The sequence below is a fragment of the Branchiostoma lanceolatum genome, chromosome 1 (assembly GCF_035083965.1).
Source record: "Branchiostoma lanceolatum isolate klBraLanc5 chromosome 1, klBraLanc5.hap2, whole genome shotgun sequence".
Lineage (NCBI taxonomy): Eukaryota > Metazoa > Chordata > Leptocardii > Amphioxiformes > Branchiostomatidae > Branchiostoma > Branchiostoma lanceolatum.
The window spans coordinates 1,987,814-2,001,446 of record NC_089722.1 but is presented as its reverse complement, the minus strand read 5'-3'; the positions used below and the strand labels follow the sequence as shown (position 1 = coordinate 2,001,446).

At 44.5% G+C, this 13,633-nt stretch overlaps 1 protein-coding gene across 1 annotated transcript in view; it reads right to left on the bottom strand.

Moving 5' to 3' along the window:
* Window positions 1-10,449: 10,449 nt before the first annotated feature.
* The window catches only part of LOC136425185 (DNA polymerase zeta catalytic subunit-like), a 65,235-nt gene continuing 62,051 nt past the window's right edge, over window positions 10,450-13,633 (bottom strand). Inside the window, exons 32-33 of the mRNA XM_066413985.1 lie at window positions 13,452-13,613; window positions 10,450-11,977 (exon numbers count right to left, since the gene is read on the bottom strand). Coding sequence (XP_066270082.1) covers window positions 11,831-11,977; window positions 13,452-13,613 — 309 coding nt within the window. The 3' untranslated portion in view covers window positions 10,450-11,830. The remainder of the gene's footprint in view (window positions 11,978-13,451; window positions 13,614-13,633) is intronic.

The window sequence follows — 13,633 nt, the reverse complement described above, 5'->3', positions numbered from 1 at the left end:
TACGAAATTCAGCTGTTTTCTTATGGAAAGGTTTGCCTGGATCCTTGTCGGCGGTTGGTTCCGTCTCTGAGCTTGCTAGAAGATTCAACTTATATGAAAGTCGTGAGACTGCCTGCGACGAATGTGGTCGTGCCGTATTAAAGATGTTGCAGGTAGGAAACCCATTTCTTTCCCAAGTACTGGTGCTGATTCAAAATGTATGTGGAAGGATGGAATGCTGGTTGAATTGTTAAGCTCCCACGTTCAGCTTTAAGGCTATTTTTAAAGGTAAGCTTTGATTTTTTTCGTTCAAGGAGTTTATGTATTTGCCTCGAAAAGAGCAGGAGTAAAATATAACGGTCTTCTTTGCACTACCGGATATCTAAAAAGCGCCATGTTTCATCTCAGTTTTGAAATTTCTTTCGATATGTGCACTTGAAATGGCGTCTCAGAATTTTGTAGAAATTCATGAAGCAGAATCCGGATTCAGACCTTTTTTTCTCAAAATATTAGAGTTTACAAGAAGATTGCGTAGGATTTTAAGCCATTACATAAACTAACAAACAAACGTCAGTCAAACGTAGCCTGTTTTAGTGGAGTGAGTTCAAAAACTTAAAGGGAATTTTTATTTCTTTGGACTTCGACAGCTGAGAGCACCCCGTCTACATCCGTGGCACGTATGAAGTAATAAAAAGACGGAAAAAAGCACATACGAGCGTCTAATCAGTGGTAAGATCCGAATGTGGTGCTATTGTCATTTTTCGATTATATTTTCCCATGTTTCAAAAAAAGATATCAAACCGTCGGTCTTTTCACTTGAAGTACAAAAAAACGTAACATGTCTTTACCAGCAACGAATTCTATGATCTGGTTGGTTAATAAACATTAGCTTGAAATTGCTGGTCTGCTATTAGATCTGAGAAAGTGTTGTTGTTTTTAGATATCAGTTTCTTATTCGCGTTTAGATAAGTCAGACAATGGCGTCGTGGACATTGTCGTCACTCAAGGCACGTGCAAAAAGCAATCTCCGTCGTCGACTAATCCTTAGGCTGAGCCGAGAAAACTTTTGATTAGAAGGGTTTTATATTGTCTGCAGCGAAGTATACGACACGTCGTTTTCAGTCTGAGTGTGTGTGTGTGTGTGTGTGTGTCTGTGTATGCGTGTGTATGCGTGTGTGTATGTGTGTGTGTGTGTATGTGTATAAGTGTGTGTGTGTATGTGTGTGTGAGTGCAAGTGAAAGTTAGAAACTCTTCGAATAATCTTTATATATATGCCACATCCTTGTAGGGTCCCAGACTTGGGTGACGAGGTGCTGACGTCAGCATTAGCCCGCGGATCGTTTTAAAAGACGGATGGAACTGCCAAATAGTGTTTTGTGCCAGGAGACTTGTTTTAAAACTGTGTTAAGTTAGCAAATATGTGTTTGAAATAAAGTACAAGTGCATTCGTGTTACCGTAGATTCACCAGCTTTAGCTTTACTAGATCACACCTGTAATGGTTTGGCCCCTAGACCAAGACTCATAAGCTTCCACTGGACTGATTTTCATAGTGGCAAAGAGTATTGAGCTCCTGTTGGAACTTTAAGAAAAATCAATCTCCAGGCCGTAGTTAGAGTTTAACAGTCACAAACTCTGCGGGTAAGGGCTCCATAGATTACAGACCAAATGATTACAATACAAATGGTCTAATACAAATGATACATATGATCCCGGAAACATGGCCGGACTAAAGACATCGATTCTTGTCCTCTTGCTCATACTGGGTGCGTCGCAGGCGTGTCCTTCGTGCGATCGACTCTGTCCTCGTAGACGCAGAATCGGATGCAACAACCCCTACAGAATATGTCAGCAGAGCGTGGACTGCAACATTACCGGATTGAACTGTTCACACCAGGAACTGGGCTCTTGCTTATGGGAAGAAGATGATGTCCTGCTGCTGACGGGACACTATGACAGCAACGGGACACTGAATCCCCTCCCCTCCCTGCCTATGCTGAACAGGCTCACCCTGAGCGGTGGGTATGTCAAAGACATCAGGAATGGGGCGTTTGCAAACTTCTCTTCCCTTCGCCTGCTCTCGTTGAATGGAAACTCTATACAGGTCGTCGGAATCTGGTTCGAAGGTCTTGAGGTCATGGAGCGACTTTACATGTCTCGTAACAAGATCGGAGACATCGAGAGGGGGGCGCTCCGGCCGCTCAAAAAGCTGCAGGTTCTGGACTTGAGTTGCAACAGGATCCGTTCGATCGAGGCGTGGTACTTTGAAGGATTGTCAAGCCTGTCAGAACTGAACTTGAACCACAACGAAATCTCACGCGTAGCAGCCAACGCTTTCAATCTGGCGTCGAGAGGAGCACGCCTTTACCTCAGCTACAATATGCTACGGACTCTTAGCCCGGGGTGGTTACAAAGTTTACCTACAAAAGCCATTGTTCATCTGGATAGTAACCTCCTACCCACTATAAGAAAAGAAACGCTTGACGCTCTTCGCGGGAAATTGGGGTACGTGTGGAACAACCCATTTCGCTGCACCTGTGCGCTGAACAGCTTGAAGACTGCGGGGGCGACCATCCTAGAGAGAACAGACAATCTCTACTGCAGCTACCCGCCGCATCTCTCCGGGAAGAAAGTCTCACAGGTGTCCGGAGAAGACATGCCGTGTCCACCGCCTGTAGCCGAGGTTTCACGAGCTGATAACGGAACCACTCTCCTGTGTCAGGTCTACTGGGAACAGCAGCCGGACATCAGCTGGGTCGGTCCGGAAGGAAACAACATCAGCGCATCATCCAACACGACTGGCAATGGCATAACCACACACTTGGAACACGACGTGACTCCAGAAGGGCATTCTCTACCATTCGGGACAGACTGTTCTAGCCAACAAACAGAGAGCTCCACTCTCAACTACATGGGTAAGTCGACCTACAAACTCCACCTGAGTCAAGAAACCTTCCTAGGATGGGCGGAGGGCGCCTATCGTTGTGTCATAACGTATCCTGTGGGCAACTTCTCAGTCAGCATGGGGTTGTCTTTGACCAACCCAAAAGCAAACGAGTCTCGTTCTTTTACAAGTGATGAAGATGAAGGAGAAGGTCCATCAACTGACCTGTCTCCAGTAGGAGTCAGCACAACTACGGAGAAGATGGCGATGGAATACTTCTTACTGTCGCCACGCCAGCATCTGCAGCATCCTTGCATGCTTAACCTGATCTACACGGGGGTGATCACCGTCATTGTCAGTCTTCTGGTCAGCGTTCTGGTAGGTTGCCTCATCCGCATCAAAAGACCGAAAGATCCCTACAACCTGGCGACGCGTGAGCTCCCACCCTTACCGTTAAATCGTCTGAGTTCGCAGGTCTCTCTTCATCACTATGAAGTGATATCTGACGAGTCTGCCTCATCCCTACCCGCTACCGAGAAAAAACTTTCCAACCATCAAAGGCGGTCGAGACACACCGGTTTTTTCAACAACCCCCAATACGGATATGGGAACGCGGCAAAACGGCGGTCGAAACACACAGAGGTTTTCTACAACCCTCAGTACGGACAGGGGAACAGGAAGCGAAGGTGGTCAACACCAGTACTGGCGACTTACAACGGTAGTATTGCAGCCTCGAAAAAGTACCCTTTGACAAGCAACACTTGTTCCACCATACCTTCCACTGTGTTGGAGAAACATGATTAATAGATGATGAATAAATAGATGGGAACAGGTCCCCGGTCACTAGAGCAGGGGGAGACCAAGACCTGCCGAAGAAGCCAAGCAGATCCAGGATCTCGCTGCTCCGGGACGAGACACATGCAATTCACAGCAGGAAAGAAGACCCCGACACCATTAGCGCACTGCTACATGCTCACACCGCTACATGCTCACACCGCTACATGCTCACACCGCTACATGCTCACACCGCTACATGCTCACACCGCTACATGCTCACACCGCTACATGCTCACACCGCTACATACTCATACGCTCTTACCAGTGGACTAGCCCCCTGCTGTAGTGCTTGCACAAAGTTGTGTGGACCATTGGCTACTGAAACGGAGATGCGCGCTGCCCTATGCACCATCGGCATCGGTGCGTGAAGAAACTTTGACTTTGACATGCTCTTACAAACAAAGGCGGAGTTAGAATAACCCCCAGGGTGTGAAAATGAGTGATCTGGTTGACTCTAAGAGATGGCAATGATGTCATATTGATCATACAGAAGCTTAAAGCGTGACTGTATAGTCTAAAAACGACTGTACTTAGACAACGACTCCTTGCGATAACTAACGACGATGCAGAATATACTCTCCGAAAGCAAAAGTGTGTAAAATATCACACTTTGTCACATCTTCTTTTACCAGGTGATAACCAAACTATTGCACAGCCCTGTCAGTGGCAAGATTTGACAACTCAATATTGATTTTGAGGCAACATCAACAGTAGATTTTGTTCATAAGCATCAAACTTAATGCACGTGGTCTTGGAATTAACATGCCAAATAAATAATGTGAATTCATGGACAATTAATCTTTATGTAACATATCACTTTCGCTGTTAGTGTAGTTGGTGTAGATTGTCAATCTAGCACAGAAAATGACTAATGTGAACAGTTGTATAGTGAAATCTACCTTCAAGATTTACTGAATGTATTCTACAAGTATTACTATTTTGCAATGGTATCTGAATAGACTGATTGAAAGAATAAGGCCACATTGCATTAATTCAAATTAGTCGCTTTTTTTCTCAAAATATAACCATGCATTGGAAAAAAACAATTAATTGAGAGAGTTATTCGTGTCCATGTCTAAAATCTCGCTCAAATGAAACAATTTGTTGTCATATTGTAAAACCTTCCAGGTTACTGCACCCGTGATTGCGGTTTGGGTGACAAGCTAGATCATGAATGAAATACCAGAATATGACGCAAGGGGGCGCTTTTGAGAAGATGGTAAAAAGAAACTGGCTCACTGCAAAATGAACGAGTTCCTTTGCCTACCTCGATGAGTTTCTAAAGGGGATGGAGCCCTCGGTTATACTTACGAGAGCAGAAAACTAGTAAAAGGAAAAAAACACGTCAGAAACGGGGAGTTTCATCAGAGGTTACAAACATCATTACACCTGACTGGTCCTCCTGTCACTCTTCCAGTCTCCAGACTTAAAAACTAGATGCGACGTTGTTTTAACCGTCAGCTCAACAAGGAGGTTCAAAATATGTAAACCTTTAATTCAGCTGATCTTCGAAGATTAAAGTAGACAAATGACTTTGACAAGGAGCCTCTGTGTGTGTTCTTGAGGTTTATTGCTTTATAGCAACCCTAAATATGTAGCATTTTTAACGACTAGAAATTCATGTGACAGGTGAAATATATTAGTTACATACCAATACTCTTTACACCAGAGGGCAAGACTTATACAAGTGACTTAGTAATAGTATTTAATCTAAAAACAATGTTAAACTCCTGTCTGCAATAGTCTCATAAAAAGTCTGAGCAAGTCAGTCCTTAAATACAACGCCACTCGTCTAAATCTAATACATACACAAAACTATACAGCCTATATTAATATTGATCCTGCCTTGTTGATTCTAACTGTTAAAAGTTGCACCAGAGAGTTACATCTGTATATGAATGTCACCACACCAGTTAAATGCAGAAACCTTTTAGTTTCAAACCTTAACGCTCTTCAGGTTGATTGGTAGAGATTACGCATTCAAGTGGCATGACCTTGATAAACAAAAGCATTTTTTTTCGTGGTCACTAAATAGTCAACTGTCACTAAATGTATATTAGGGAAAGTCTAATGACAAAATTGGAATTGGAAAACAGCAAATCTAATATTGAACTCTGCTATCACAGGCACTGGACAGAAGTGCGTGGAAAGGTGGTGGCCCGCATCGTCGACAGATGAAAGCGACGACGATGATGATGATGATCACAATTCCAGATAACAAGTCAATCTACATTTAGTCATCATGCCATATGTGGTAATTGTTGTCAAGTATTTCATAGGGATCTAGTACCATAGTATAGGACGTTTTTTGGTCGATGAATACTGATTTCACTTGGTGCAGACGGCACAGGTAAGCTCCCTCCCTTCCACGTAGTTGGGACACGGCAGGGACCCACAGCGGGCTTCCACGGGGTAGAACAGCGCGCCGTTATGGTCGGCTTGTCCGCCCTGTACGGTCTCAGGCTGTTCATCCACACAGACGTACTCTTTAGCCCCGGGGTGGCTGTGACGTTCAGTCATGAGGTAGCCATTGTACTCCCTGGTCCAGGCGCTGGGGCAAGTGTTACGGGCGGGGATCATTAACTTACTGCCGCGGGTCGGGACGTAGCAGACGACACACGGGACGTCGTTATTGTGAAGGGAGGTGGAGCCGAACGGGACGTTTGTGTATATCTGGTACTCAGCTCCGTACATGTAAGCCGAGTACGCTTGTGTTCCATCCTGGTACCTTCCCCATTGTGGGTTGGTCGGCAGACACTGGTAGTTGGTCCCGCCGCCTGGGTGGTCGTACTTTTTACCTCCTGCCACACCTGGTGGGAAATATAGCACAGATATCAGGAGATATCAGTTAAACAAATGAAGAACACAGAGTACTAGTAATATTGGTAACAGATACAAGAAGAAAACAATGCTCGTAGTTTTATTTACCCAAACAGTCTACCTATGGCGTTGTCTTCACTGGTATTTCACAGTTATACGAATCTATCTGTGTAAGGTATATACGTTGTACATCGTAGAAATACGCTTAAACTGACATAGAACATATCATTTATGTATATCCTGTCATAATTTACGGTTGAGAACACAAGAAGGCCTCACCGGAGTAGACAGTTGTTGCTCCAGAAGGACAAGTCTTCCTGCCCCAGCGGGTGTAAACAGCGCCCCCTGTACATTAGAACACATCATAGATTTACATTATTGACAGTGAAGTATACCAAACTAAGCGACCATATCTGATTCGATACATTTTCTCTGAAACTACGAGAAGGTAAAAGATCTAAGCACACTCTATACTCACCTAACCCATTATTCCCCGGCGTCCCTTGTGCTCCTTTTTGTCCCCTGGGCCCTTGTATTCCAGTTTCTCCTTTAGCCCCCTTCGCACCTAAAATAAATAGGTGTTGCTTTTATGTATTTTTAACAGCAGATTTTTTTGGAAATAGAAAGGATACAAGCCAAAATATTATTTTGTAAAACAAGATGGGAGGTACCGGTGATCTAATGATACTGGGCCAATCCGTCAAGGAAATGGAGACGCCATCTAATCGAATGAAGCAAAGCTTCGACGTTAGTGACAGGATCTAAACACACAGTATACTCACCTAACGATCCAGTATTCCCCGGCGTCCCCGAGGCCCCTTTCTGTCCTTTGGCTCCTTGTAATCCAGTTTCTCCTTTCTGCCCCGGCTCGCCCTGTCAAAATCACATCGTAAAGGTCACCACGTCTTTATGGACATTGCTGATATTAACTATCATAAACATACCAAGCATGTTTGAAGACATTTAGGACCATCCCGGAACTTTATCTATTACCGTTTTTAAGCACGGAGACTTGTCTGCTTTCTTTTTGCATATTCGTCCAGTAGTGGAAGACAACAGAACACGACAGCTATGTGAAAATAATACGTGGTCAACAACGAATTCTATGGAAAGAATAGTGACTGTTCTCTTTACCCTACCTTCAGTCCGGTGGTTCCCGCCGGTCCGTCCCGTCCGTCCCGACCGTCCCGTCCCGCTTGACAACAACCTAATAAAGGGGAGGAGTTAGAATGGAGACTTCAACCGTGTGTTCTACATTGTATTGGATCAGAACATATCAGATGCGACGAAACGCCATGTTGTAAATTCAACATGTGTCGACCTAACCTTACAAAAGGCAAATATGAATATGTCTACTTTCCAAGTGCTACAAAGCGCATCTCAGCAAAAATATGTTTTATATATATATAATGATAACTTTATTGCAAGTTCATGCCCGAAGGCTTATTGCAGACAAACAAGTACATGGAAATACATGGGAATCAAAAATACGTAGTTATCTAGTCTACTTTGAAAGTTCTAAGCTAACTAAGGTTGACTATGGTTGTGGTTGGGTTTGACTTCTTTTTTGAAGGCAGTGGAAAATTAAGAGACCCACGTTTTGTATCGTAAGTGGGTTTGCTGATTTTAGTAGTGATATGGATTTTTGTAAGCTATTCAAATGGTGAAAGCCAGGGGAATTAACGGAAGCTGTGAAGTACAAATACATCTATATATATATAAGTTTGTTCATACTACCAAGCTAGGACGCCTTCAAATGCATTTTGGAAGTCTTTAAGCTAACAAATACGCCTGGACATAGGTGTACCTGAACCAGCTGGGAGTCGGACAAAGTTGGGGACATCTCTCTTAGAGCGCCTGCGCACAAGTCCTCCGTCCTCAGTGACGTTGTTGTTCTGTACCCCGGTAACGTCAGTCTCACCGACGGGCCCAGAGTCTCCCTCAGGGTTCTGCACAGAACCGGTCCGGTAGGGAGGCATACCACAAGTCAGTACGCCATGTTTAATACTGTTCAAGCTGAGATTTTGTTTGGACGAAATGTTGGAAAACAAAAAAAAAACGCACACCGTGTTGGCAACAACTGGCTTATAGATAGATGCACGCTGCCAGCAGGAATGGGGAAACCCTTGGAGGGTTTGCATTTGAAGGGTGTATAAAAGCTATTGTTGCGACTGCATATATAGTACCTATACACTTACTAACATGCCATAACATCTATTAGTGTGTGGCTACTTACCTCAGACGTTTGTTGTTGTTGTTCGGAGTAGTTTGGTGGCACACTCCCGCCTCGGATCTGTGTTTCCAATACGACAATCCTTTCCCTCAGAGACTGGACCTCCTCCTGGTCTTTCTGTGCCTGGAATTGGAGTTTGGCCATGTCGTCGTGGTCTTTCTGAGCCTGTGCTTGGAGTTTAGCCATATCGTCATGGTCTCTCTCGGCCCTAGCAGCGAGGGTAGCCACCCTCTCTTGGAGTTTCGTAATCTCGTCTTGGTCTCTCTCGGCCCGAGCTTGGAGGCTTTCGGTCTTCCCAGTGAGGGTAGCCACCCTCTCTTGTAACTTAGTCACCTCCTCGTGGTCTCTCTCGATCCGAGTTTGGAGTTTGGCCATTTCGACCTGGTCTCTCTCCGCCCTCCCATCTACTTGTGCGAGGGTAGCCACCCTCTCTTGCAGTTTAGTCATCTCTTCTTGGTCTCTCACGGCCCGAGCTTGGAGTTTGGCCATTTCGTCGTGGTCTCTCTCCACCTTAGCCCGGAGGTTCCCCATCTCGTGGCCGATGTTTTGCACGATCACGGCCAGCACCACGGCGGAGGCGAACACCGCGGCGGCGCAGAGAACACCGACGACCGAGCCGAGCGGGCCGCCCGTGCGCTCCCGGCGGCTGCTTCTCTCGGGCAGGAGGTGGGCGTAACGGGGCTTTTCCGACGTCATCCTTCGCCAGTACCGGTAGCGATAGTTAGTAAAGGTAAGTACGGCCTAGTGTGGCTCAGTACTCAGTACAAGAGGACGGCGAGAGTGGCTCAAGTCGGAGCCAAAATTGTCCCAACCGACTGTTCGAACAGCTCGACTCGCAATGAGGAAACGAACCAAGCACGTATCTACGAATTATACCAGATCAATTAACTCAGATAAATGCATTCCGTCTATTGTCGTAGATGACCTGGCAGGTCACCTGCATTACCCCGGGACAAGACTTGTTGATCATGATACAGGTTAGGCAGCCCGTAGAACTTTGGGTTATACAAAATAGATCAAGCATTCGGGTAAATTCTCTAAAGAGTTTGAATTTTTGGATAGCATCCAATATATAGATTCACGTTGACTGATTTACGCAAGCCAGTCAGAGTATGTCTATGTCTCGTAGATGACCTGGCAGGTCACTCGCAACCATGACCCCGAGGCAAGTCTGCTCGATGACGTTTAGACATTGAGGTAGAACATTAGATGATTCAAAATAAATCAAGCAACAGAGAAGCTATTCTTAAGAGTCGGACTTTTCATATAGCACCCACCATCTTTCATGAATGATCTTATCCAGTTTCTTGATTCACTTTGTCTCACGTACGTAAGCCAAGTGTGTATTTGCAAATTACACCAAGTCAATTAACTCGGATAAATGCACACCGACCACAGTTGTAGACAACCTGACAGGTTATAATTGTAACAACCCCAGGACAGACTGGATACAAACAAGGCAACATTAATCTCCAAGCCGATCTACACGGTGCCGGAAATCGTATATGCTAGCCAGAGAAGCTCCTGTCAGCCAGATAAGCTCCAGTCCGCACCGTAGGCAAACACACACAACCACACACAAACACTCACACACACAAACACTCACACACACACTCACACATACGCATGCATGCACACACACACACACACACACAAACACACGCACGCACGCACACACACACAATGATGAGACAGGCTTTAGAGATAAAGAAAATCTTTGTTCTGACGGCATATAAAAATGTTCAAAAGCACCTTTACAAAATCACTGTACACATATTTGACACAGACATGGCCATACATGCCAAAACGTCTCACTGTTTACGTTTAAATCACAGTCTTCTCCCAACAATAATTTAGTACAAAAATAGCCCTTTGTTACTTTCTTCTTACAGTATAACATTCAACAACGGTTCCATCGAAAGTAGTCCGTAAAAACAGTTTCACTTTGCCAATATGTTTTTTTTCACTACACGATTACTAAATAGAGTACCATAGCCATAAAGTATCAATAACACGGACTTCAAAATCTTAATGTCAACCACTCCTAGGTAGTTCAACTTCAAGTACATTGATAGGGTGTCATGTAAGCTGTTGCTAGAACACAACTTAAGTCATATTCGTTTGCTGCAACATTCATTGTGCCCCATCTTGGGGTACAAGCATACTTCTTTTGTACATAGTATACAGTCAAACTATGAAGAAAAATCTCTGTAACCAGTGGACTAGTTTGCAATGCCCTGTTACAATAGTCCTCAGACAGCCTAAACATTTAGTAGTCTAATGTTGGCAGTCACAGTATCGTTTAAGTACATTTGTCAAGTGAATGTTGAGAGAAAAAGGGAGAGAAAAGAGTTGTAAGGCACATCCTATAGCAGAAAGAGAGACTACAAGAACTTCTGAGAATTCCATGCCCCAAGCCAAGAAGTGATTGTATGATCATGAAGGAAGAAATTGTTCACAAAACCTCCCCAATACATTCATATGGCATAGCCCAAACACCTAACTCATTACTTAACCACCTAGTAAGTTTCTTTCATTTTGACACACAGCTTGAGCATTGCAACCATCTGTGACATAAAATCGTTTTGATCGCCAAAGGAATTTTAGGTCTTTTTAAAGTTAATGGAGAATCGGGATATGTGAACATCCTTAAGCTAGGTAGTATTGCAACTACTAAGCCTTTAGCACACTGAAGTAGCCGTTTGGTACCCCATTCCCTATTGGTTACAGAGTTAGACAGCAGGGAGAAGGTTAAAATATCATTGCAACAAGTTGGAAAAAAAGGTTCTTGCTCCAGGCAACAACATTGAAGAGTTCTTGCAATTACTGAGCCTTAAAGGCTAACCAAAGCAAATACTGCGTACAGCTAAGTGGGGCTGTGTAACTAAGCAAAAATTCAGGTACAGGTAAGGTACAGGTTGCAGGTACACGGACCTGTACCTTAACAACTTTACAGGTACAGGGTTTAGGTACACAGCCCTACAGCTAAAAGCTACAGTCCACCATCCCATTTGCCAAGTCTTCTATTGCAACAAAAGCAAGCTGGAGTCATTCTCGTTGAAGGTTTCTTCCCGAGGATTATCCGTCGAGGGTCTTGTCCAGGAGTTCACGAAAGTACGCCGCTCTTTCCGCGTCGTTCTTGGCTTTCACGTACTTATACAGCACGGGACAGTCAAGAGAGATGCAGCTTGGTTGCCCAGGAGACCCAGTACAGCTCTGACACACCTACAGAAAAACAGGAAAATTATTTTTTTTAAAAGCTGGCCATGCAACCATTAGATAACGGTGAGGATGAAATGGTGACATGTACAGAAGCTAGTTGTACATGTAATGACTTGAATAGACAGTGGTACTAGACTGAATAAAAGTTCTACACAGGAACTACGCGGCTTCAGATGTCTTACTGAGGAACGACTGCGGTGTGAAAGATGTCGGTTAGCTTGAGGAATGAATCCACTCTACTAAAGACTTGCATAGACCTTGTCATGCTCTGCCCTCCCCATTAACCGTAACATACATGTACATTTGTGCTATTCAGGGTTTTGGTATTTGGTTTTGGTACATGTACATTTGTGCTATTCAGAGTCATGCACATGTACTATTCAGAGTTTTGGTCTAAAATCTGGTGTTCTCAGTCCTATCGTTAGTCTCTGACGAAAGACAGTGGTTACTGTCTGAAATGTCTGACTGTTTCAAAATCTTATCCAGTAATATATTTTGGCGTATCTTATTACCTGGATGTCTAACCTTCATCAACATACATGTACATTGTCACAATTTTTGATGCCTCTATTCTGTGCAGCATAATAACTAAGGGCCACAATATTGTCTTAGGTATTTCACCAGTATGTTGAATAAACACGTAGATTGCGACGATCAATTCAAATTGCATTTTTACTAGATTTACCGACTATAGTCGGCCATTGAGCAATGGCGAAATGCATGGTGGGAAAAAATGTCCTCTGGTGCTTGCCTTTAGGCCACACCAATTTAATTTCTTGGTTAACGAATTTATTTCTTAAATTTTAGCACAAGGACATCATTAAAACAGAAGGCTGGGGTGAAAACTTGCACCTGACCCTGTTCACCCCCTGAAACTGTGTGCACCAAAGTACAAACTTTCCTCTGCAATTCTGTATTCATGTTGATTTTACAATACAGCATTTTTTTCTAAAAATCCGTTCACCAAGAAATTAAATTGGGGTGGCCTTATTTATTTCGATTTACCACATTTGTGGAAGGATTGACATAACAGGTGAACTATCACCTTTTCAAGATGTCATCCCAGACCGGACTGTAAGGTTTGGACCATCGCACACCGGGGCATGCCCCTACTCTCTTTCGAAAGGTGTTGTGGGTTCTTTAACGTGCGCGGGGTGTGGCTCTCCCCAAACACGGGACCTCCATTTAACGTCCTATCCGAGGGACTTTCCTAACCCTGGATGAGCTAGGTACTCATTTACACCTAAGTAAAGTGAGGAAAGTCGTGTTAAGTGCCTTTCCCAAGGGCACAACGTCGGGGCGCAAGTCCGGACATGTCACTATGCACACCGGGATACGAACCGGGGACCCATTGTTTGACAGCCGAGTGATCTACCACTGCGCCACACGGACGCCACTAAATTGACTATTTCAAAATGTTGCTGGTGATATGCACACTACGCGCAATACCTTGAAGAAAGGATTTCATCCCAATTACCTGCTGCAGATGCTGGTACGTCCGTTCCCACGCCCTTATCTGGTTGTTGAGTGTGACGGCCACCAACTGCGGATCGCCCCGACACTGGGAACAGACCCCCTGCTGGGCTGGCCCACTACACACGGGACAGCTCACGGTCTGGAAGAACTGGGAGATCGTGCCCTGTACATGGACACAACATG